Below are 23,802 nucleotides of genomic sequence, written 5' to 3' on the forward strand. Positions count from 1 at the left end.
CGAGCGTGATTTGCGAGTTGTCGCGCCGTAAATATTTGTACATGGCCATGCCTTTGATTATAAGAAGGTCGCAAGAGAGGATATGGGAAATGAGTAAGTTGTTTTGCAATCCTATTTTATGTGCCCATGTAATGGCCTTGGTGCATGTTCTAATAATTTTCCATCATGACTCATATTGTTGGACAGCGAAGTCGCCTCATCTACAAGCTTCATGCATGGACATGCGGGGAAGTGACGCGCAATATCGGATGGCCAAATAATTTTAAGATCCAATCAGTCTTCAAGGCTATAATGGTTGAGCAAACCGACCAAGTGCGACCTCACAAGAGCTGGCACAGGGATATTATTGAAAGATATACTGGTTCAAAAAGACTAGCTCTCTCTTCGCATTGTCCTCCTAATCATCAAGAGGGGTCGACCAGCCATTCGCAGCGTCGTGCTCCTCAGGCTCCGTCGTACCGCGTAACGTCTTGTACCTCTTCATCTGCTGTGACTGCTCTGACTCCTCACCCTTCAAAATCCTCGTAATTCTCTCACCAATCTCCTGCCCTTCCAAGTAAGCGCCCTGCAAGTACCCGAAGAACTCGGCTGAATTAGCCTCGCCAGCGAACCACAGTCGATCTACGTTGGCACGGAGGTTCTGGTGTTTCTCAAGAGTCATACCAACGGGCCAGTTACTGTATGACCCGTACGACCACCTGTTTCTCAAAGTTAGCAAACATCGCAGTGTGGGGGACTAGGTGACTCACTCTTCCATACTCCAGCGGGGATACATGAATGCAGTGGGCTCGGGGATGTGCTTGTCCGGAAACATGGAACGTAGTACCTCCATGATTTCCTTCTTGGTCTTTTCGTCGGATTGTTGCTCAACTTCATAAGCCTGCTGCTGGACAACTGTACCAAACAGGATATTCGATCCTGGAAGGAAGCCTGGTGTGCTCAGGGACTGAAACAAGGGGTAGTAACCGCGTTGCTCTGGGTCAGCGTAGAGAAAGTACTGTGTATCCTCTGGCCAAAATGTCTCATTGAACTGCATGAAGATCTTGGTGTATGTTCCCATCTGGAATTGTTCAATGGCTTGCCTCTTCCAGCGGGGAAGTGTAGGCTTAAAGTCAACGGCGTTGTTCTGGAGGACACCGACGGAGAAAGTGCAGATGGCGTAATCTGCTTCGATGCAACCGTCGTTTGTATCGATCTTGACTCCCTTAGCGGTATATTCAATATTCTTGACAGTCGTCTTCAGACGAAGTCTTGGATCATTCTTCTTGAGGAATTCATTCGCTTCTCCAATGAGCCAAGTGTTGTAGCCTCGTTGATCGATGACAAGGTTCGTCTCGTCACTGAAGTGCTTGAAGGTAGCATTGTTTCCAGCGACACCATACACGAAGCCACTTTCCTCTGGAGAATACGCCGTCTCGAAGTCCCAGCCCCACCAGTCAACAGCAGCCATCTTCATATCCCTCTTTGGTTTCCAGCCCGCCAGACTAAGACCAGCGCGAGTTGACGTATCCTGAAGATTCTCGGTGAAGATGTAACCAGCTTCCTGCTCAGCGATCTCCCACTTCTCATCAAAGAGGTCAATCAGCTCAGTATAATCGGAAGCTCCAGTCTCATCGTAGGTAATGATCGCACTGCTATTGGAATACGTATTCTTCACTTTGTGCTTCTGAGCAAGGCGCCAAATTGGGTTGACCTCACCAGAGGGATTCTGAAGACCTTCGATCCAATTCGCACCGAGCTCGACAGTCAGAGGCTTACCATCGGAGGATTTTCCGAAAGTGGTATGTTTCATACGACCTCCGATGTAGTCATTGTGCTCCAGGATGATGAAGTCGTGGATTGAGGCATTGTGTAATGTTTGTGCGGCAGTGATACCAGCTACACCAGCACCAAGAATTGCAACCTTAGTTTTGGTGCATGCTTCTTTGCGTGGTATTGATGCTGCTTCGCTTGAACCCAAGAGGAGGCCAAGGGATATTGAGAGAAGTTGAGAAGTTGAGTGTCGCATCTTGAAAATCGCGATACCTCAATATGATTAAAAAGGATGAGAAGTATGAAGTGTCTGCAGAAGAGCCTTCTCCATGATTACGAGGATATCGGTCAACTACTTATGCTTTTCGGTTCTTACTAGATAATCCTCCTGTTGATCCCGCCGTGTATCGCCTAGGTGCTATCAATTCAACTATCTTCACCTCCTTCCATTCTCGTCATAACCATGTCCCATGTCCTTGTCGTAAATATTATCTTCGTCCGATAGAACGAAGCTACACTATCTTATCAGCGTGCCCAATTTCCTTCCCTTTATGGCATATACATTGCAATTCTTGACTCTGGTGCCAATTACCCCGACAATTCGTAGATCACGCTTACCGGGTTGGGCGAATAGATTGCAGTTATCCAACTTCCTATCCTCGTTTTGTCCAAGCTCTGAACAAGCATCTATCAAGATAATTTCCCCGCTCTGTCAAGATAATGGTTGCAAGGGAGCAGCGCTGATGGAGGGATTTACCCCGGGTGTTATGCCCGTTCGAGCAGGACGATGGAGACGTTCTCGACTGTGGCATTGAGCTGTGACCGTGGCGACGAATGAACACATCGTTTTGCTTCCCCGTGTTTTGATTACATGGCGTCGCGTGGGTGACTTATCCAGATCCATGACAAGTGCCGACATTGGTGGGAACTTGGTGCAGATAAGAGCGGGCTAGACGATGGGATAACAGCCGAGACAGCCGAACGGTTGCGATCAGAAACCAAGAATTGCACGTGTTGGGTTTAATGTCCAACCCACTTCCCGTTGGCTAATCATTTTGGTATGCCGATGTAACACTCACTCTGTTATTCGAAATCAATCACCCTCCGTCATTCTATGTTCTTTCTTTTACATCGAGTTATTCCTCCATCCGGATGAGGTTCGGAAGCAGGCCAGTACCATTGGTCACATGTAAGGGCTTATAGCCCATTTTCTGCCTGGAAAGCCCGTAAATCACGATGCATCATTTTCGCTCCGAAGCATTATGGAAGTATCGCAGCTGACCATGCTACAATTGGCGGAATCTGAGTGACCTCAGCGAGTCTACTGGGGTTGCTGTATTCCTGTTGGATATTCCCCTGGTCGAAACTCCACCAGGATCGTCTAACTTCCGACTCAGCTCGGATATATCACAAACTCGTGGAACTCGATGCGAGAGCTGTCGGACTCTACATGTTTCAGTGCAAAGCCTTACTCTACACAACAATGTATTGCTGCCACTATAAAAGCCGCGACAAAACACAGCTATTGGCTTCGGATGACACCATCAAACGCCCTCATCATCCGTCATCACTCTAAATCCATTCCAACCAATCTGAAAAAATGGCTCCCCTCCACTTCGGTGCACTTGTCTACGACTATCAGGCTATCGATGTCCTGGGTCCAACGGATCTCCTCAACTCATCCACCAAGCCATACATACAAGCCCTATCTGGCCTTATGAAGATCGAAGAAGACACAATCTCTCGCGCCCCAGAGTTCGTCTTTCATCACATCGGTATCACTCGCGAAACCTTTGTTCTTCAAACAAGCAACATCCCAATTGTGCCAACCACAACCGTGGATGACTGCCCCGAACTCAACTTCCTTATCCTCGGTGGTCCTGATCCCATGAACTTCGAACTCCATCCCAAGTATGCCGAGTTCATCCAAAAGCACGTCGCTGCTGGAAAACTGCTCTTCACCACTTGCACTGGCGCCAGCGTCGCTGCGGCAGCGGGTGTACTTGACGGCAAGAATGCAACAGTCAACCACTGTGCTATTCAGCCTCTCAAACAAAAGTTTCCGAACGTCAAGTGGACTAACGAGAAGAAGTGGATTGTTGATGGAAACATTTGGACTGCGGGCGGTGCCGTTGCTGGAATGGACATGTTTGCTCATTGGATCAAAGAGAACTTTGGTATGGATATCATGGTTCTGGCTGCGTCACTTTTGGACTATGAGCCCAGAGATGTTGATGGCATTATGAACGTCATTCCGAAGAGGTTTGATGAGAATGGCAAGCAATTGCAAACTCATGTTTTCAACTAGAAAATGGGATCGGTAGTCGAGACCGTTCTAAACGTCAATAATCCAAGTTGTCAAGGCAGATCCCAGCTAAACCATCAAAGGGACAATTAAATAGGCGAAATCCTATCCATTGCGTATTAGGTCATTTTATGACAGGGTATATAACATGAAAAGCCAAGTCCATCTCCTCAATCATCATTTTCTTGCTTCCGATTCCTCAACCATGAACTCAACCTCCTTCGTAATGCCCGGCATCGAAGGGATAATCTCATCCGAACTCGCCTCACCTCCACCTCCGTGAATATAAACATTTCGATCATTCATACTTCCAAGTCCAGTCGTTGATCTAATGGATCTTCCATTACTTCTCTTCCAGTTTGATCCATTTCCATCGGCGAGCATAATACTTCCAGGTTCTGGACCGCCCTTGTACTTTGAGCTGACATTGTTGGATGAGAGGAGCGAGCCGAAGATGGGCTTGAGCTTTTGACGCATCCAGCCCCATGTGCTGGGAAGGTTGGCTGTTACAACGGCGACGAAGGATTCTCGGACGGCCCATGAAGCACCTTCTTCGGGGCCTGTTTTGGGGTTCTGGCTGATGTCAGTGAACGGCCCATGACACTCTCGCGATGATGAAGCTGCATACCTTGAGGATGAGGATACATCGTAGGAGACCAGCAACCATAACAAAGACAGCACCAGAGAAGAGAACTAGTAAACCGTACTTCTTGACTTTGGGAATCCGTGCGCCCCAAAGCATCGGAATGGGAATAGCGAGCAAGTAAACGTCAGTGAGGATGTTGAGGCTGACGATGATGAAGATGTAAAGCTTGGACAAGGCGGGGTGGCAGAAATCTACATGATATTAGCGCATTGCCTCGAAGGTCCAGTTGTATCTCGGCTTACTTCCTGGGTCGGGGTAAATCTGCCAAAAGCGGTTGAATGGTTGACAGCTGAAGAGAATGCAGCATACAACGGTGATATATGTCGAGGCAATAAAGCCAAAACCGATGTAGATTCGGGTTTTGTATCCGGTGAGACCAGCCTAAAGTCGTTAGTCTTGTCATTCCGTTGTTGACGTCGTGTTGAGCCTACCGTGAGTCGGAAGTAGAAAGCGCATAGCGCACTCTTGATAACCCAGAGCACTGTTGCGTACATGATCCAACCAGCGATCTGGATCTTTGACCCGCCAACCCTGTCAAACTTAGTCACCCATGTCTCCTGCAGGGTCAAGCAACCTACCTCCATCCATACTCCTCGCTATTCGGCGACAGAGCCTTGCGCTCCTCATCTGTCATCCCACTGTTCGTCAGCCCACGAAACTTTGCTCCAACAGTATACGCAAGCGCCGTCTCAATCGTATACGGAATAATCGCCACCAGCATGAGATAATCGTCAGCCTCAAAGTTCCTCACACCAACTTGTCGTATCCTCGCAAACGTTCGCAGCCCAATGACCAAAATGCCAATAGAAAGCAGGGTGAACGCCTCAGCGGCGAAGGAAGTAGCACTACCCATGGCTGCAGTAACAAAACCAATACGAAAAATATGCAGGACGAAACACATGCATAGGGGTCGCGACCCAAGGGGAGGGGAGCTTTTAAAGCTAACTTAATGCCTGAACAGCACTTTAAGAGGCGTAGCCACTTGCATGGATCAAGTCCGTTTCTCTGAGGCTCCATCGCCAATCACAACTCTATCTTGCAGCATCGTTCCGGTGATAAGAGGCCGAGGCACAGATCCGCGCCCAAGAGAGGATGCCATGGGAATCAGATGCGGATGAGGCTTGCAGTAGTTTTCTGCGCTAGAAGACGATCGACATTCGCCAAGGATTTGGTGTAGAAATTGGCCTTTCAGCTGCCGACTCGAGTGATTTCTTCGCTGATAAAACTTGTAAATCAGAAATATCGTCATGTGTCAAAGCGTGGCAACGAACCGTGCGTTTCATATAACGTCTGAAGTTTCTTAGTTGAGAAGAGGAATGTTTATCGGTTGACAATGTCTCTACCGTTGTCTCGGCAAGGGGGTCCCGGTTTCCGAAGACCAATCAGCAATGATGAGTGTCAGCTCTATTCAATCGACTCAGCATCTACAGAGTCAGAAAGAAAGGGTTCATGATTAACTTACCTCCTTGAGGTAATGTAGCCGGGTTTACCAAACTCAAATGCCTCTCCTTTTCGTTATTCATGATCTCCGGAGTCGCGAGGATCCGCGTCCATTTAGGGGCTGTCCACCAAGACCCAAGACCCCGGATATCTTCATAGCAGTTCCCCGTGCTCCACCTTCCGAAGGTTACAGGGATTGATCGGAATCAAAGGAAAGGGTTCTGCGCCGCAGTTTGTTCAGGAGAGGTTGTCTTAGAGTGAATTAATAATATCACAGAACTCATGAGTCGCGAATTGACACGTCTAAGGTCCTTTTGTTGAGTGTGTTTGCAAAGATTCTTGATAACAGTCGATGCGGCAGATCGACCACAATTGAAATGCTTTCCGTCAAAGTGCCCCGCTGACTTCTTTAGCGTTCGTCCTCGTTCCCATTTGGACTCTGTAGGGCAGACTACGATGGACGACTACGCTGGAAAAGGTCGTGATTGCAGATCACCAAAGTTTGAATTGGCAAATTTGGACTTGACGGCTGTTTAACCATGATTATTTAATGGATTAATTACGGAAAATTACAGCCTTACGAGGCGAAGGCTTTCTCCTGTTTGAATGACGGGAAGTCATTGGTGGAATCGGAACGCTTGGTCGGACACCCAAACTGGTATAGGGTCATCCAAGACATCCATGGCTAAATATCTCTTCATTGTTCTCCCAATGTGCATTTGCATCTCATTCCCAAAATAATTGTAACAAGATATCAAATAGAGCTTTCAAGATATTAAGCACTGATCAGCACCACAGCGTAGACAATCTTGTGATTGAAGCTTCATTGACGTCATCACTAACAACCAAATAAACAACAAGAGTCATTAGAACTGCAGAATCTTTTAGTGCATCGAATGTCCATGTGCAACAATTACCTCCTCAAACTATGTACATCCAAGCATATTAAACAAATAAGCTAAAAGTCCTTTTTCGCGGACGACCAAGAAGTTTCAAAAAACCAAACAAGTCAAGCCATTCATTTTCCCTTCCTTATCCATCAATATCCCATCCCAGTCATTAACGCATAACTTCATAAGCAACCTTTATCTAGTCAGTTGCTCTTGTTAAACAAGCTCATCCGCAGCATGCCTCCTTTCTTGGGCTTCTGGTGAAAAGAGCTCTGCGCGCTGACCGGTCGGTGATCGAAACTGTCAATGCTCTCCATGCGCTGAACGGGCTGACGAACTGCGGGTGGTGGGGGCTGCTGCATGAGTTCCCCGCGGAGAGCTTTTCCGACATCTTGGTGCTGACGCTCATACTCATCATGCTTGGATTTAGCTTCGATGAAGCGGTCTTCAGCTTGGCGACGTCGTTCTTGAAGAGCGCGAATTTCATCGTCGAGTTGGTTCATTTGAGCTTGAGCTTCGTGCATGAGATGATCATACTCGTGAATCTTCTGCTCAAGAGGTAGAAGAACACTCTTTTGAATGGAGGGGCTGTTTAGACGGTTGATGTCATTGCCGGGAACTGCTAGACGGTCTGGTGAAGGTGCGCGACGCTGCTGATGCTGGTCTGAGGCCGTGGATTGAGAAACACGGCTCTGCTGGGTGTTTGGGCCATTTCGGGGAGGTGAGTCTCCATGAGGTCGGGGTTCCGACTCTGAAGCGCGGCGCGATTGGCGTCTGTACCGACCACCGTCTCTAGGCCCGTTGGGCTGCTGCTGAGGAGCTCCGTCCATTCCGCCAGGATAAGTAGGAGGCATTGGTTGCTGAGGACCTCTGGGAGCGTTGTTTGGACCTGGACCAGGAGGTTGTCTACGCTGCCCGGCATTACGAGAGACCTGACCAACCGGAACAACACGCTAGAAGCAAAAGTTTAATTACGAGGTTCTGGCGCGGAGAAAAGATTTTGCAGATAAACAGTGTTCTCTAGCGTGGAAAAAACTCACCTGTTGCTGCTGCTGTGCTTGTGCGAGCATGGCGTCCTGCAATGCCACGTCAGAGGTAGGTGAGCGCATGTCGAACTCTTCACTCTGAGGACGAAAATCATCGAGTTGCTCGGGCGATTGAGTACGTCTGTATCTCGGACTCTGGCCATTTCGCGCAGCGCGTGCTGCTTCGCGGGCGTCACGAGCAGTGCGAGGCTCAAAGCCTGGATCTTCAAGGTTGAATCTTGGCTGGTGAGGAGCCGCCATTGTAGCCATGTTGCGGGTGGGGGGTTAAATGCGGTGAAAGAACAGAAAAAAAGATGAGTGGAATGAAAAGATGTCTTACGAACAAGACATGAAAATAGCGGATAGAGAGTGAAAGGAATGAGAATCTACACCGACAATGTCAGGAACTGATTCATGTTTTAGTGAGGGACTGGAAAGGCGATGGCTGGAAATGGCGAGGTTGGTGGTTTGACTTGGTTTGGCACAGCCAAGTCGAATCGCCAAATTAATTTCTTGAGGTTGGGGAGTTTTTAGCGCCAGGGGTTGAATGACCCACTGAAGGCACAACACCAGCCACTAAACTGAAGCTGCGTAACACAGTCAAGACAGTGTCTCTCTATTTTTACGAGGAAATATGCAGCAACACGCACCACTTCGTATGTGTTAATTGAATACACGTTCAATTCACCTGCAACAGAGCGTTTTTCTGTACTCGTTATTGATCCACGTGCTGAGACAGTGGCTAGATGCATCCCTTGGCTTCCAGGGATTGCCATGCATGGCATCGGGCGTTTATCTGACGGCTGGGTCTCAAAACCCGGTTATTGCCAGATAAACGGGTGTCTATCACTTCGTGAAAGCAGGGAATTTAGTATGAAACGCTTTAATGACTTGCTTTAGTGTTTTGCTATTTGTTAAACGAGTCTAGTCCAGCCGTTGGGTTTTGAGTCTTGGGAGTCTTGGCTGGCGATACATGCAATTGAGGTTACACGTCAATGTTACACAGTGTTATCTGTACGCGCGTCGTGACAGCAACGATCAGTTCTCAACCTTAACATTAAGTTAACTGTTATTCTTGGTGTGTTATGGGAAGGTTGGTTCACAATATGTTGCATTCAAGTACGACACTTTATGCTTTGCGACCGTTGTAGGAGCGTTGATGCTTTAGCCGTAGAAATCTTATCGCGTCATGGTCATGGTGCGACCGCAAAATTTTCCGCGTCAGAGTCGAGCAGCCCGTCCCATCACATCGAAGCCCAATCTCACCGCCATCGATTACCTTGACTCAGATCTCAAACACAGCCCAATGCCCGTCGCATACAGGGTAAATGCTTGCCAGTGCTGAGCCTAATTGACAGCGATACATCACCAAAATGACCCAAGATACGACCGTGCCCAAATTGGTCACCGTCATAATAACAACTTCACCAACGCCGTCTGCGCCTTCAACGGAACTTGTTTCGGCAATTCTCGAGTCGTTTGAGCAACATTGTCATGCTTTGACATTATGCAACGTCATTGTTGTTTTTGACGCTTTTGATCAGATAGTTCCGACAGCGCGATTGAAGAAAGGGCAAGTCACGCCTCAGCAAGCAGCGGATTTTGACGAATACAAGAACAATGTCAAGCAGTTGATACTCACGAAATATCGCCATGTCGGTGCTAAGTTCACCCAACGGCGTGCTACGGCGGAGTATGGTAGTCCCAACCCCCAGAACACCGTTGACTACACGATAACGCAAACCGGCGACAAGAAAGTCACGTTTATAGAGCCGTTGAGACGTCTAGGATTCGGCCTTGCAGTCAGATCAGCCTTGAAGGTAACCCAAACTCCTTTCGTCTGGGTGCAGCAGCATGATTGGTCTTTGGTTGCTGACTTGCCCATCCAACCTCTACTTCAAATAATGAAAGCGCACGATTCGCATCCAGAAACCCCCATCAAGTACATATGCTTAGCTGCTGTGCGTATGCTCTCATATGCCATCTCTGAGCAGCATCATGTCCTACGGGAATTATCATCATCTCTTACGGGAAATTACGAAGATCCGACGCATCCTGGTGTTAGGATACCCTTGACGCCCATGTACTTCTGGCACGACAAGCCTCATATCGCATCAACAGCACATTACCTTGAGAGGGTGTTTCCTTCGCGCCTTGCTATGCTTCGAGGGGACTTTATTGAGGACAAGATTGGACAGAGAGCTCGTGCCCAGATGAAGGAAGGTCTCGTAAGTCAGCCCTTTACGCTATTTCATGCGGACGCCAGCAGAGGTGGCTGCCATACATGAAGAGAAATTTCTGATGTCAAGTAGTGGGCGAAATGGGCTACTTGGCTTTACTACCCTGATGACGGGAAACTACTATGTTTGAAACACCTTCAAGGGAGGACTTGGACGGGAGCTGAGCGTCATGCCGATAGGGCTGCTATGTGGAGAGAGAGAAATGAGGCTGAACGGGCAGCTCAAGACGGTGGCTGAGCTGGATGAGGATGAGATCTACGAGATACCCTGACTGATAGAGAAGACCACGATTTATGATCTCACAGGAGCTGGAGTTATGACAGAAAGCATAAACTGCCGAGCGGGTTTATGCAAGGTTTTCCTACCCTGGACCATAACGGTGATGTCGGATGCCTTCTCCGATCTAGCATTCGGATGCCCTGACCTTAATCGGCTTTCCCCGCATGACGCTTGACTCGCGCAGCGGTTAAAGAAACTTCCAATCCTTGAATTTATATCGTTGCGGGATGAAGACATTCTTAACTAAGTAAACGGCGCGTGCCGCACTCAATTGCCGAGGGATCTATGCGGGGTGTTGACCCCTCACCTTGAGCCGATCACCGTTCTCCATGATCGGTGAATCGTCATGGCGACTTGGCGATCTGGGGAAAAAGAACGATAAAAACAGTTTATAAAAGCATAGAAGATCCATGAACCATTTATTTGTGACAAGCAATATAAGGACAATTCAATTGACACAATGAGACTCTTCACTCCCCTAATCATCGCCTCCAATGCCATCTTGGCTGCGTCCCAACTCATGGGAACACCCTCCTATGAATATCTCTACACCGTCAACGCAACCCTCGGCGAACGTTGGCCGATTGGCGACTATGGTCAAGGTAGCCGCGTCGTGATTCCCATCACAGGCGGAACCTTCAAGGGACCCAAGCTTTCGGGAACAGTCACCAACCTTGGTGCCGACTGGGGTCTGACGGACACTAAGGGAGTCTTCTTCCCCGACACCCGATATAACCTCAGAACTCACGATGGAGTTGATATTTATATTCAAACTTCGGGTCCGACACAGCCTGATGGACGGACTTTACTGAGGGGCGTTTTTCAGGCGGCGCATCCGGATTATGAGTGGTTGAATTATGTCCTTGCCGTTGGTGTTTTGCAGAGACCACCTGCTGAGAGCAAGGGCAAGTATGTTGTTATTGACATGTGGGCAGTAAGTAATCCTACTTGATACTCCGAGATAAAGATACTGATCTGGAATTAGATGGTTTTGCCGGACTGTAACGGGAATTGCTAGGGCGAGGCCGACGGTGATATGGCCAGGATGGATACTAACTCTCTATGGATGGACATGGCGTGATTTGATGCATCCTGGTAGAATGTCACCGCCGTGATAATTCCGATATGAAAAAAAGTCAAAATGATACAGAGTTCAGGTGATCAAAGAGTTGTGGATCTGGGGTATTTCCAGAGTAATGGGAATACGAATATGCGGAAATGGCGATAAAGTTCACTGGGGTTCTGCATATAAAGTAAATTTCCAACCTCACGTCCTGGCTCAACGTTTGAAGAATTTGTGAAGCTGTGAAAACATAGACTCTTCACAATTTTTAGAGTCGTGATAATGAAACGAATCTGCAGGGATGTGGGTGCCGTGTTCCGCAATGTTTATAGCTCAGTCATCATAGATAAACGGTGGTTGCATTGGGACACGCAATTGTTCGGAATGTCACCTGGTTCCTGAACAGACGGAGCAATGGTTCTTACTGGCGACAATTATCGATCGGGTGTAAGCAGGGGTTGTGTGTTGGTAGGGCATTGATGGGGATAGGCGCGAGACACAACAGTAACAGTTGAGTACATCCGAAATCACCCTCTTGGCAGTTTTTTCGGATCGTCAAACTTCCAACGTCGACGGTAATAATTGATCCATGAATTCACATATGAACACGCAAGATTTAATTTAACAATGGCCTCATTCCAAGACGTCTGCAACGCCCCTAATACCAGAACCAATAACGACACTAGTCTTCATCTCAAGTAGATTATCCGGACCGATATCTCTCCTCACCTTCTCATCGACTGACTCGCAAACTCCTCCCCAATCCATTTACCCCATTCATGCACCCCGGATCTAATTCCCAACCAGGCCAACCGAGGTTTCAAATCCCTATTCATCCCCTCACGGACCCAACTACCGCCCTGTCAAACCATCCTCAATTCGCGATAGTGCTCCCATGGTATTGCCGAGGGTTGCTGATCTGGTAGGGATCAACGGCGTCTTGCTGCTTCAGGAATCGTCCGCGTATTTCGTGAAGAATAATCAGAAGCTTCCCCCGCAAAAGACAAGGATCAGGTTTTGATAAACGTTTATGCGGGAGACGGATATAAAACATGTTGCTCGCCGGCCTTGTTCTTCTCTTGGGCTTCATTCCCCAGGTTCGCAGTGATACCTCGACTGATATTTGTTTACCGCAAGATAATATGCGTCCTACTTTGTTGCTCTTTTCGGGGTTGGGGGCTTGTGCTGCTGCTGGCAAGGGTGATGACTTTGCGGCTAAATGCGCTGGTTTCAGGACCTCGCTGAAGTTGCCCAACACTAAAGTCTGGTTCACTGAGCATGTTCCTGCTGGTGGAAACATCACCTTTCCTGACAACCACCCAACATGCACGCCCAAGAGCACGGTCACTGATGTTGAGATCTGCCGTGTGGCTATGTTTGTCACTACTGGTCCCAAGTCAAACCTTACCCTTGAGGCTTGGCTTCCTTCCAACTGGACTGGGCGATTCTTGAGCACTGGAAATGGTGGAATGGCTGGATGTATTCAGTACGACGATGTTGCCTACGGTGCTGGATTTGGCTTCGCGACTGTTGGAGCTAACAATGGACATAACGGCACCTCAGCTGTGTCCATGTACAAGAACTCTGGAATTGTGGAGGATTATGTTTACCGTTCCGTTCACACTGGAACTGTTCTTGGAAAGGAACTCACAAAGAAGTTCTACGGCAAGAAGCATACCAAGTCTTACTATCTTGGATGCTCAACGGGTGGACGACAAGGATGGAAGGAGGCGCAAAGCTTCCCTGACGATTTCGATGGTATTGTGGCTGGTGCTCCCGCCATGCGCTTCAACGGTCTGCAGTCTCGCTCTGGCAGCTTCTGGGGTATCACCGGTCCCCCTGGTGCTCCTACCCATCTCAGCCCTGACGAATGGGCTATGGTCCACAAGAACGTTTTGGTCCAGTGCGACGAGCCCCTGGATGGTGTTGCAGATGGTTTTCTCGAGGATCCCAACCTTTGCCAGTACCGCCCTGAGGCTCTTGTTTGCAGCAAGGGTCAGACCAAGAACTGTCTAACTGGACCCAAGATCGAGACGGTCCGCAAGGTTTTTGGTCCTCTGTATGGTAACAACGGCACATACATCTACCCGCGTATTCCTCCTGGAGCCGATCAAGGCTTTGGCTTTGCCATTGGCGAGCAGCCCTTCCCTTACTCTACGGAATGGTTCCAGTACGTTATCTGGAACGATACCAAGTGGAACCCCAATACCATTGGACCCAATGATTACCAGAAGGCCTCTGAGGTCAACCCCTTCAACGTTGAGACATGGGAGGGAGATCTTTCTAAGTTCCGCAAGCGTGGATCTAAGATCATCCACTGGCACGGTCTCCAGGATGGTCTCATCAGCTCCGACAACTCCATGGACTACTACAACCACGTGTCACGAACAATGGGTCTTAGCAACACTGAGCTCGATGAGTTCTACAGATACTTCCGTGTCAGCGGCTGCGGTCATTGTTCAGGCGGATCTGGAGCTTCTCGCATTGGAAACAACCGTGCCAACCTGGGTGGCAAGGAGTCTAAGAATAATGTTCTTCTAGCTCTTGTCAAGTGGGTTGAGGAAGGTCAAGCACCCGAGACCATCACCGGTGTTCGCTACGCCAACGGTGCTCCCACCGGAAAGGTCGATGTTGAGCGAAGACACTGCCGCTATCCTTACCGCAATGTCTGGGACCGCAAGGGCAACTACAAGAACCCCGACAGCTGGAAGTGCGAGCTGCCCAAGTAGTTTGCATGTCAGCGAGATGGTGCGGGTGGCGTCGATTATATAACATATATTTCATAGTATACATATAGTAAGATCGTCGTAAATAAGATGAGCTTTTACATAACACTTCCCTCCCAGTGGTCGGGATAATTCGGTACCGAGCAACTTTGCCAAGGATAAAGTGATGTCAAGAAAAGCGACTAGTTACAAATTACCCCAAGGAAACCACTTCCTTGGAAGACTCCAAAACACGGGGGAGGATATGTGCTGTCAACATCAGTCATTTCCCCAGACGCGTTGCTGTCCAGTTACATGTCGGCTAGTCATTCAACACGAAAGGTTAATACCGCCAAGACACAGAGATCCCCACGATCTTGGACAATCAAGAGGAAAAGTCGGAGCATCTGAGTCAAAAACAGTGAGAAATTGGGTTTCTCCCCCTCATTTCCCCAACCTTTGCCCCCACAAGATCCTGAATCTTACTCCAACCATGCGCCATGTTATCCTGGAGGGCGCGAGCTGGGCGAGTCATGGTTTTGATGCAGGAAGTGAGGCGCGTTACTTTCTAGAACACGTAGGATGCTGATCAGTCTCCCACCAAAAGTAACCGTCATGGATCCCAGTCTTATCAAGATAAACGGGAATAAACTCACCGGCACTTCTCAAGTCCGCCCGACCAAAATCTTACGATGCGTGACCACGGACTGGCCGTCCGCCTCAATGACGATAGACTCAACACAATCACCACCGAGACTTTTTATCTCTCTCCAATAACGATTCTTTGATTGCGCCGGTGTCGGATACTACGGCATGTTACAGGGGCCAAGTAAAGACTGGGCGACTCCACAAAATGGCCAATGCATGTGTCAAAACAAGCTATTTTTCGCGTAACGGAAACGCTGAACCTTTTTTTACGTTGAATACCGCCGGCACATTTTCTAACAAGGTTTTTTTTTTCATCTCTCTTTTGCTCCGAGACCGTACGAGGCGGAAATAAGCTTGTTACTTGGCGTCCGAATTAGCCGTGTGCTAGACCGAATCTTTCACCTTGAGCGAGGACTCAAGAGCCTCATTTCAACGACGTTTGTACTACAACATAGCATATATACTGAACATATTAAACAATTGATGCGCGGGCACCGTTAAATAAACCATGCCATTCTTATCTCCGTTCCACCCAATACTGGAGATCTCTTGTTCATCTCGTCTAACCAACCAATTCTCATTGAGAAAAGATCGCTGACACATAACGTAACACCAACTCCATTTTATTTTTTATCCATGGCCCCGTTTCTTTTCGCTCGGCCCTGGGACATTCCAATGACCTGATGGTTTTTGAAGATTTGCTAACTTTTACGTGAGAGACTCACGTTCCCCCATGGGGCTCCGCGAGTCTTTTTTTCTTCTGTGCAAAAGATAACGAGACGAGGGTTTTTTTAGAGGTCTCCACGGGAGATAAACATCTGGAGACTTTTTGGCTTGGCGGATGTATATAAGAATTGCTCTCGCCCGATGTTGAGTTGAGGTTGGTCTTCATCTCGTCAACTGTCGCTGATCATACCCGCCATTATACACCTTCTTACCTCGCATTGAGGTTTTATTATTGAGTACTATTATTTTATTTTTTGACTATGAGCGCTGAGGATAAGACGACAAAGACTCAGCCGGAGATGGCTCAGCCTGAGCATCATCGCCCTGCGTCCATTCGTGGCATCGACGGCGATGAGATCAACACTATCAACGATGGCGGCGACATCATGGACACCAAAGAACAATCCGACGAGCCCGTACAAAACATCTTCAACCAAGGCGGCAAGAACTACAGAACACTCGGCAAATGGGACACAGTCTTCGTCCTAGTCACCAACCAAGTCGGTCTTGGTGTTTTGTCTCTCCCTGGTTGCCTCAAGGTCCTCGGCGTCGTTCCCGGCGTTATCGCCATTATCGGTCTCGGTTCCCTCTCTGCATACACTGCCTATGAACTCCTCCAATTTTACAGAAAATATCCCCACGTCGTTAATGTCGTTGATATGTGCGGTATCATTGGTGGCAGACCGCTTGAGATCATTGCAGGTATTGGTTTGATGATCAAGGTTATGATGACCTGTGCATCTGCCAGCGTGACATTATCTGTTGCTTTCAATACCCTTAGCAACCACGCATTCTGTACTGTCAGCTTCGTTATTATCGCTGTCGTCGCTTGCTGGGTCCTCTGTCTCCCCCGAACCGTCAAATTCGTCTCACAATCTGGTATCCCCTCCACAATCAGTATTCTGGCCGCCGCTCTCGTCGTCATGATCAGCTTGGGTGTCGATACTCCCTCTCAGGCCCCTCCAGGATGGGATCGCGAAATCCAGGTCATCGGCAACCCAACTTTCCGACAAGGTCTCAATGCTTGTCTCAAGATCTGTTACGCCTACGCCGGAAACATCAGCTTTGTCTCGTACATGGCTGAGATGAAGAACCCTAGCCGTGATTTCCCTATGGCTCTGGCCTGCCTGGAAGTCTTCTCCATTACCCTTTACACCATCGTCGCAGTTGCTATTTACTGCCTTGCCGGTGACTACACTACCTCTCCCGCCCTTGGATCTGCGCCCAGAATTCCTGCCAAGGTCGCTTACGGAGTCGTTCTACCATGCGTGTTCGCGACAGCCATGGCTTTCGGTCATACCGGTATCAAGTACATGTACGTTGTTGCCATGCGAACCATCAAGGCTACCCATCAAGTCACCGACCGAAGCGTCAAGTCTTGGAGCATCTGGGTTGCCTGTGTGACCCTTTACTGGATCATTGTTTTCGTCATTTCCAACGCCATCCCCATTTTCGACTCCATCCTCTCCATCTCCTCCGCCACCACAATCGCCTGGTTCACCTTTGGTCTCAGTGCGATCTTCTGGTTCCACATCAATAAGGGCCAGTATACAAAGAACTGGAAGAAGATTGCCCTTTGCATCATTAACGGCATGCTTATCATCCAGTCGTTGTTCATGAACGGTGGAGGCTTGTGGTCTTCTATCACCGAATTGCTGAACATTTTCGAGAACGATAAGAGCTCTATTCGCGGCGTCTTCTCGTGCGGTGACAACTCCATTTAGATACGACAGTCAAGAACTTTATAGATATAGATATTATGCAGCAAGTATATAGCGATTGAATGATATATGAAGAAATTATTATTTACTACTTCTCGCATTACAAAACTGATAAGGCTGAATTAGAGATCTGCATACACACTCACTCCGTTGAGTAAATAATTCGAAGAGTCTGTAGCTGCTCAGACCATTGAAGCCTTGCCAGCCATTCATCCCCGCAGTGTTAAGGTTGTGTCAAGTTGCACCTTCATTCCTGGGGTCCATGTAAGTTGTTGTCCTTCAGCAGCCTTAACGGAGACTGCGACAGGAATCGCGAGTCTTGCCACAATGATTGACTTACCACGGTATACAACGTGATAAAACTTGACTGGCGAAGTGGAGCCGGGATCATCTCACCATGCTTCGGGCCGACCAATGAAGGACGAGAGTGGCGAGGCGGCATCTCGAGATCTGAAGTGGCGAGACCAAGCTCCGACGCCGCAGATCTGAGTCACTGTCGTAGGGCTGAAGCCGGTCGTCGCGCTAAGAATTAAAGCGAGGTTTTCAGGTCAGAAAACTCTTGATTTCTTTATTGTGTTGGGATACCAATCGGGTGCTCGCTGTCAAGCGTGGAGACTAGAATGCATGAGAAACAATGCAACAATGAGTTGTGACACCCAATTTCAACAAGCGTTGATTTTTTAGGTCAACCTAAGTCGAGTCGATCGTGCTAAAAATGACAAAAAAACTTTCCTGTAGTTATTTCTTCCCGCTTTTGACGAGGAAATAGCACTTCATGAAAGTGGGGTGGAATACGCGATACGAGCGATACGGGATACGAAACCTGACTTGATCAGCTTATTTATTTTATAAGAGTCGCTTTTCTTCAGGATTACAATGTGTCTCCTTGGATTCAATTATTCATTCTCTTTCTTCGGCTCCTCTCAAACCCAGTTGCCCTAAGCGCTGCCCTCCAAAAAATACTTCACTATGATTGCTTTCGCGCCCTTTCGACCCCGTGTCCCGACCCTCCGCTCACTCCAAAGAATTCCAATCACCCAAACCACCAACTTTTCTTTAACCTCACCAATCAGTCAAAAACGGATGACGCAGGACCCCAGAAGAAGCAAGGCTCAGCAAGATGAGGCCTCGGGACCCAATCCCTCCTACCCAGCCTTTAGTCTCGAGTCTCTGGGTCTTAGCAAAAGAACCAGGATAGTCGTACTTGTAGTTCTGAGCATATTTGGTACTATTGAGACTTGGTTCTGGTGTAAAGCCATCTGGCAGTGGAGAAAGGGCCACCGGGAGGGCGAGAAATGACAGGTTTTAGATTATGGTTCATGAGATATTGGACCAGGCTTTTCTCTTGCTTGTACTGGCCATACATCTAGACCTAAGACTTGGCAGCATTACGTTTCACTACTAAGAATAGCCTCCAAGATGAACAGTCGATTTCTCTCTGTAACACTTCAATATATATAATAAGGTATATACTTATTAGTTTTATATTTAAAAAATTAAAAAGAAATTTAAATTAAGTATAAAAGCAATAATTTAAATTAAGATTTAATTAATTATAAGTTCTTTTATAACTTAGTTATTATTTTGTAGTTTTTATCAATAATAATATTAAGCCTAATTATGTATTAAAACTTTTATATTACATTAAACCCTTAGCCTTAAGTAAATAATCTTAGAATCAAGAGGCTTATTGGCAAGCCTTGAAGTGAGAATGGAAAACCACGGCGTTCCAACAAGAGACCGTTGAGTTGAAGGATTTAGTGGTCTTGGCAGGGCATGGTTCTCCATTAACTTGTTGGCTAGCCTAAGGAGGCGGCCTTGACGCGTTGGTGAGGGATACGAGGTTAAAGTATCTAGACAAGTCTTTATACTTGCAAATATTAAGCAAGTAGCAAGAGACCCAAATCATCAAGCACATGGCATGGATGCCCAGCTCGTCTTGCATTTTCGACGTTGGTTGATAGGATCCCAAAGTCCACCATTGAAGTCTCAGCGGGTTGAAACCTGGTCCATGGTCAAGGGAGCTGAATTAGTGTATCTCGTTTGGTTGGATGAAGCGGTCCGTCGCCTCCCTTGAGGCATGACCCAACATACGCACCTCATAAAGGATCGTACACCAATAGGCGCCCATTCACGTACTCGTCCATTGGAGCAGAGTTTCGGCGAAGTAGTAATGGAGTCGAGGTAGGGAGGAGTGTCAGTAAGAGTTGGCAGAGAGACATCGTTGATATCAGTCTTTGTATGCTATAGACCTGATGGTCATTGTCTCGGTTAGGCAACGTGCATCCTGTTCTCTTGCTATCCCTTGATGTACTTGCTTCGTCACTGGCCAAACCCGCCTTTATTATCCATGCCCTTGTATACAGCGTCTTCCGGTTCACTGACCTGTCGGGATAAGTCAGAAGCAAATCCGATGTACAACGCGATCGGGATCATCCGGAAACACTCCCTAGTGAAATCTGGACCAATCCAGAGCTGTTGGCCTTCAGTTCCTCGATATCCGGTCCTGTTCATCCTCCTCATGGCATATTCGACGATATTGAGGAGCGAACAAACTGGAATATCACTGTCTGCTCAAATCTTCAAGCTTCATTTACTGCTGTGGTAATTATGAAATCCGAGATTGGTTCCCTATATAGTATATCAATGTCCCTACGCAAGGTGCCGAGCAACTTGAGAAGTCCTATGCTCACGATTGGCTTCTCGCTACGGTTGCAAGGTTTGAACCCCTATGGCCATCTCGGTTCTTCTAATATGACACCCCCTCGCTTCAGACCAGGCGTAATTTAGACTTATTTTCCAGTGGGTTTATACGACAAAGAGCTAAGCCTCCCCCTTAAAGGACAACAGCATCGTATCTAAGATTAACCTCCAGGATAATGTTAAATAAACTTTAATCTTAACGGAAGTTGTCAGGTATTGATTCGCGTTGATCACTGGACCTAATCTGTTACATGACGCTCCCTGGCGAAATTGATAAGTCAAACAGGTTGGGGGAGGGAGACCCCTGGTCAGTGCAGGTAGCTAATAATAACCCCATTTACACGAGGAGTCAAACAGCATTGCAAGACACGTGAGCTTTTGAAATAATTCGCCCAGGTGATGTCTTCACGAGTAGATGACAGACCCTTATAAACGAGAAATGCGTGTCAAGTGAAGACTTGCTTGACCCATGCTACCTATTCTCCTAGCACCTAAGCGGATCAGTGGGGCACGGATGTCCGCTATCCTTACCCTTGCTTCTTCGTGTTTATTGCTGCGCCTCCGTTTGACCTGAAAGTAATTTCTGCCCGTTCCTGGACTAAGCAAGACTGCGCCTCGTTGCTAGCCGAACACGCCCTTTGACAGCTGGTTCGTCACTTGATTGAGGACAGTGTCTTGAGTGATACGCGGAGTACTTCCTCACTAAAGTTTTTGTTGTATGCATGTTTATAAATGCCATGAGGACTTTGGACTTGATACCAGACCTCGCCGTTCGACCTTGCTCCGTTGCTGAAGAAATAAGTAGTCGCGTTAATTCTTTCTCTCCACGCTAGAGCTAAAGTCTATTCCTGTACTCAATTTTCATTCGGCGAGATGAAAGCGTCGTTATTCAAAACAGTCGCTGTAACTTCGGCCTTAGCAGCTGTTGTTCACGCCATTGATGTATCATGGGACGACAACAGTACGTCAACAGGTCTTTTCTTTCTCGCTGCCCAGTAACTTACCATGTCCAGAATCTATCAAAGAAGCTGCTAGTGTTGTTGCGTACGGTTTAGTAAAATACTATACTGGCAACAATACCGGCGATACACCAGGCAACCTACCGGATCCCTATTATTGTAAGTCATGATTAGTGAGGAATATGTGATGATTTCAGCATCTGATACGAAACAGGGTGGACAGCAGGGGGTATGTTCGGTACATTAATCGACTACTGGTGGCTTACTGGCGACGAGAGCTATAACAAGATTACCACACAGGCCATGCTTCATCAGGTCGGAACAAATAACGACTATATGCCTGATAACCAGACTATGACAGAAGGTAATGACGACCAAGGATTTTGGGCAGTGGCTGCTATGTCGGCAGCTGAGCATAAATATCCTAACCCGCCAGATGACCAGCCGCAATGGCTAGCACTAGTTCAGGCTGTTTTTAACGAATATGTTAGTCGTTGGGATACAGAGCACTGCGGCGGTGGAATGAGGTGGCAAATCTTCACCTGGAACGCGGGATATGATTACAAAAATTCTATCTCGAATGGTTGCTTCTTCAATATAGCTGCGCGTCTAGCCCGCTATACTGGCAATAGCACTTACGCGGACTGGGCTGAGAAGATCTGGGACTGGGAAACCAAGATCGGACTCATCAACGATGCATACCAGGTCCGAGATGGTGTCCATTTCGTCGGGAAATGCCCCAGCTCCATGGATACTAACCAATGGACCTACAATAGCGGTGTTTACCTTTATGGAGCTGCTGCTATGTACAACATGACAGGAAATAGCACGTGGAAAACCCGAGTAGACGGTCTGCTAGGAGACATAAAGACCAGGTTCGTGAAGAACGATGTTATTTATGAGCAATTCTGCGAGACACACAAGCTATGCAACCTCGACCAACAGACCTTCAAAGGCTATCTTAGCCGTTGGATGGCTGCCACAGCACTGGTAGCTCCCCATACCTCCGATACCATCTCAAAGACGCTGCTATCGACTGCAAAGAAGGCCGCCGCTATGTGTTCAGGATCGCCCCCCTCAGGATTTGCCGGCGTGGCTGGCACGGCTTGCGGCTTCTCATGGTTAACCGACAAGTTTGACGGGATCGTTGGGGTTGGACCGCAGATGAGCTCTCTACAAGCTATTATGTACACCCTCGCTCAGACGGCGAGACCGCCAGTGACTACGAAGACTGGAGGAATATCAAAAGGAAACCCGGGTGGTGGCCAGACGAGCCTTGAGGTCGACGTGTCGAAACCGAAATATGCAAAGATAACAATGGTGGACAAGATAGGGGCAGGCATCATAACATGCATGATTTTAGCTAGTATCATTGGGGGTTCTGCCTTTATCGCTATCTAAAAGATAGTCGTCAAATCAAGGTTCGTCCGCTTCTATTCATTACTTGACTGAATAACTTCTAGCTTCGTGTCATGTGTTTCATAAAAAGAAGCCATTCCGCCAATCTTTAAGCAAGGCAGTTCATTTATCCTTCTTCATCTTCTTCTTTGCCTTCTTGGAAAGTAGCGCGCGGCCAGGACCTGTTGCGGAGTCTATATGGGTAAATCATTAGGCCTAATCCTCAGCTCGTACTTGGCTTGACGGTTGATGAAGTGCATGTCCTTTTGGCCGATGGCAGAAGGGACCTCCCTGGTACCAGGATCCATGCTTCCTGGTATCCGTATAATTATACTCTACAGTCCTAATTTCTTTGAATAATCTCTATTTATTAGTCTTAACAAGGCTTTCCCTGCATAGAGTAGAGCGCAATTGAGCCTTCAGATAGGTCGAATTAATCAGGCTCCTAGTGCAAGTAGACTCAAGTATGCTACGCGTGCAATGCCTAATACAGGGAGCCCCATTTGATCAGTTTATGCATTTAATTGGACCAACTTGCTTTCACAGCATCAAGTAATCAAGGCTAGAAAAGGTGTAGCACCTGTATGTTGAAATGAGAAGATTCAAGTTACTTAATTCATACTAAATGTGCCGCAGGGGAACCACTATTTATGTATAGGCACGATCGCTTATAGAATGTTCCTCCTTCTTTTACACCTTATCGCCAACTTGGTCTCCTCACACTTGTGATTTCCAACACCGTAAGGGGTAGCACGCGTATCAATTGCCAATATTAATAAGCACTCCTAATAACTATAGTTCTTTATCTATCAGCAGCTATGCTTTTCTTTCTCTAGTCCTGCCGTAACTACCACAACAAAGAGAAGTAGACATATATCAGGGGGCCGCTCTGTTACGGCCCTTGTCTGTAAAACACCCTTGAAAAGCTCGACATACAGGTTCAGGTCGTCTAGAATCAATCGGTAGGCGATTATCCACTCCTGTGTGTTGATGAGAGTCCGAGTGTCTCAAATGCCACTGATCGGCCATGCCACCACTTGACCTTGGCGGATGAAAGTTGCTACCAGGGCCTTTCAACACCTGACCAGGGTGCACCACGTTCAGCATGACCAAAGCGACGAGCATCGGGAACGCATCAAGGTAGAGTTGGAACTCCTCGTGTCGAAAGACCACGTTTTGGCGAGCCATTGAGCCGAGATGCCGGCCACGCGGCGCTGCGGAATGACGAAATGGACAAGACGGGCGACGATCATGTAGGAGGTATTCGATGTCGAGAATTGGCTGATTATTATAGAGTGTGAA

At 47.7% G+C, this 23,802-nt stretch overlaps 10 protein-coding genes across 10 annotated transcripts; 7 read left to right on the plus strand and 3 right to left on the minus strand.

Annotated features, from left to right (window-relative positions):
• Window positions 1-397: 397 nt before the first annotated feature.
• On the minus strand, window positions 398-2,008 carry BKA55DRAFT_597772 (uncharacterized protein; the record flags this gene model as incomplete). The annotated part of the gene is made up of 2 exons (XM_046196121.1): window positions 398-677; window positions 750-2,008. 2 exons carry the CDS (start codon window positions 2,006-2,008, stop codon window positions 398-400), a joined length of 1,539 nt encoding a protein of 512 aa, XP_046044543.1.
• Window positions 2,009-3,352: 1,344 nt separating this feature from the next.
• On the plus strand, window positions 3,353-4,060 carry BKA55DRAFT_522217 (class I glutamine amidotransferase-like protein; the record flags this gene model as incomplete). Its single annotated transcript, XM_046188561.1, has 1 exon — window positions 3,353-4,060. The coding sequence occupies one exon, from the start codon at window positions 3,353-3,355 to the stop codon at window positions 4,058-4,060; it is 708 nt and encodes a 235-aa protein (XP_046044544.1).
• Window positions 4,061-4,234: 174 nt separating this feature from the next.
• BKA55DRAFT_522012 (uncharacterized protein) lies at window positions 4,235-5,556 on the minus strand (the record flags this gene model as incomplete). The annotated part of the gene is made up of 5 exons (XM_046188549.1): window positions 4,235-4,630; window positions 4,686-4,894; window positions 4,946-5,084; window positions 5,135-5,234; window positions 5,282-5,556. The coding sequence occupies 5 exons, from the start codon at window positions 5,554-5,556 to the stop codon at window positions 4,235-4,237; spliced, it is 1,119 nt and encodes a 372-aa protein (XP_046044545.1).
• A 1,680-nt stretch (window positions 5,557-7,236) lies between these two features.
• Window positions 7,237-8,328, minus strand: BKA55DRAFT_522016 (uncharacterized protein; the record flags this gene model as incomplete). The annotated part of the gene is made up of 2 exons (XM_046188550.1): window positions 7,237-7,986; window positions 8,074-8,328. The coding sequence occupies 2 exons, from the start codon at window positions 8,326-8,328 to the stop codon at window positions 7,237-7,239; spliced, it is 1,005 nt and encodes a 334-aa protein (XP_046044546.1).
• Window positions 8,329-9,431: 1,103 nt separating this feature from the next.
• BKA55DRAFT_543968 (uncharacterized protein) lies at window positions 9,432-10,569 on the plus strand (the record flags this gene model as incomplete). Its single annotated transcript, XM_046190647.1, has 2 exons — window positions 9,432-10,286; window positions 10,441-10,569. The coding sequence occupies 2 exons, from the start codon at window positions 9,432-9,434 to the stop codon at window positions 10,567-10,569; spliced, it is 984 nt and encodes a 327-aa protein (XP_046044547.1).
• Window positions 10,570-11,037: 468 nt separating this feature from the next.
• On the plus strand, window positions 11,038-11,595 carry BKA55DRAFT_543969 (uncharacterized protein; the record flags this gene model as incomplete). Its single annotated transcript, XM_046190648.1, has 2 exons — window positions 11,038-11,511; window positions 11,563-11,595. The coding sequence occupies 2 exons, from the start codon at window positions 11,038-11,040 to the stop codon at window positions 11,593-11,595; spliced, it is 507 nt and encodes a 168-aa protein (XP_046044548.1).
• An 825-nt stretch (window positions 11,596-12,420) lies between these two features.
• BKA55DRAFT_579449 (Tannase/feruloyl esterase) lies at window positions 12,421-14,458 on the plus strand. The gene has a single exon (XM_046193858.1). The coding sequence runs from the start codon at window positions 12,693-12,695 to the stop codon at window positions 14,367-14,369; it is 1,677 nt and encodes a 558-aa protein (XP_046044549.1). The 5' UTR covers window positions 12,421-12,692; the 3' UTR covers window positions 14,370-14,458.
• Window positions 14,459-15,979: 1,521 nt separating this feature from the next.
• BKA55DRAFT_597778 (transmembrane amino acid transporter protein-domain-containing protein) lies at window positions 15,980-17,443 on the plus strand (the record flags this gene model as incomplete). The annotated part of the gene is made up of 1 exon (XM_046196122.1): window positions 15,980-17,443. One exon carries the CDS (start codon window positions 15,980-15,982, stop codon window positions 17,441-17,443), a length of 1,464 nt encoding a protein of 487 aa, XP_046044550.1.
• An 871-nt stretch (window positions 17,444-18,314) lies between these two features.
• BKA55DRAFT_579452 (uncharacterized protein) lies at window positions 18,315-18,824 on the plus strand. Its single transcript, XM_046193859.1, has one exon. The coding sequence runs from the start codon at window positions 18,410-18,412 to the stop codon at window positions 18,737-18,739; it is 330 nt and encodes a 109-aa protein (XP_046044551.1). The 5' UTR covers window positions 18,315-18,409; the 3' UTR covers window positions 18,740-18,824.
• Window positions 18,825-21,016: 2,192 nt separating this feature from the next.
• Window positions 21,017-22,503, plus strand: BKA55DRAFT_694965 (glycoside hydrolase; the record flags this gene model as incomplete). Its single annotated transcript, XM_046200101.1, has 3 exons — window positions 21,017-21,104; window positions 21,157-21,261; window positions 21,317-22,503. 3 exons carry the CDS (start codon window positions 21,017-21,019, stop codon window positions 22,501-22,503), a joined length of 1,380 nt encoding a protein of 459 aa, XP_046044552.1.
• Window positions 22,504-23,802: the final 1,299 nt, after the last annotated feature.

This window comes from Fusarium redolens (genome assembly GCF_020744475.1).
Source record: "Fusarium redolens strain MPI-CAGE-AT-0023 chromosome Unknown BKA55scaffold_17, whole genome shotgun sequence".
NCBI classification, from domain to species: Eukaryota; Fungi; Ascomycota; class Sordariomycetes; order Hypocreales; family Nectriaceae; genus Fusarium; species Fusarium redolens.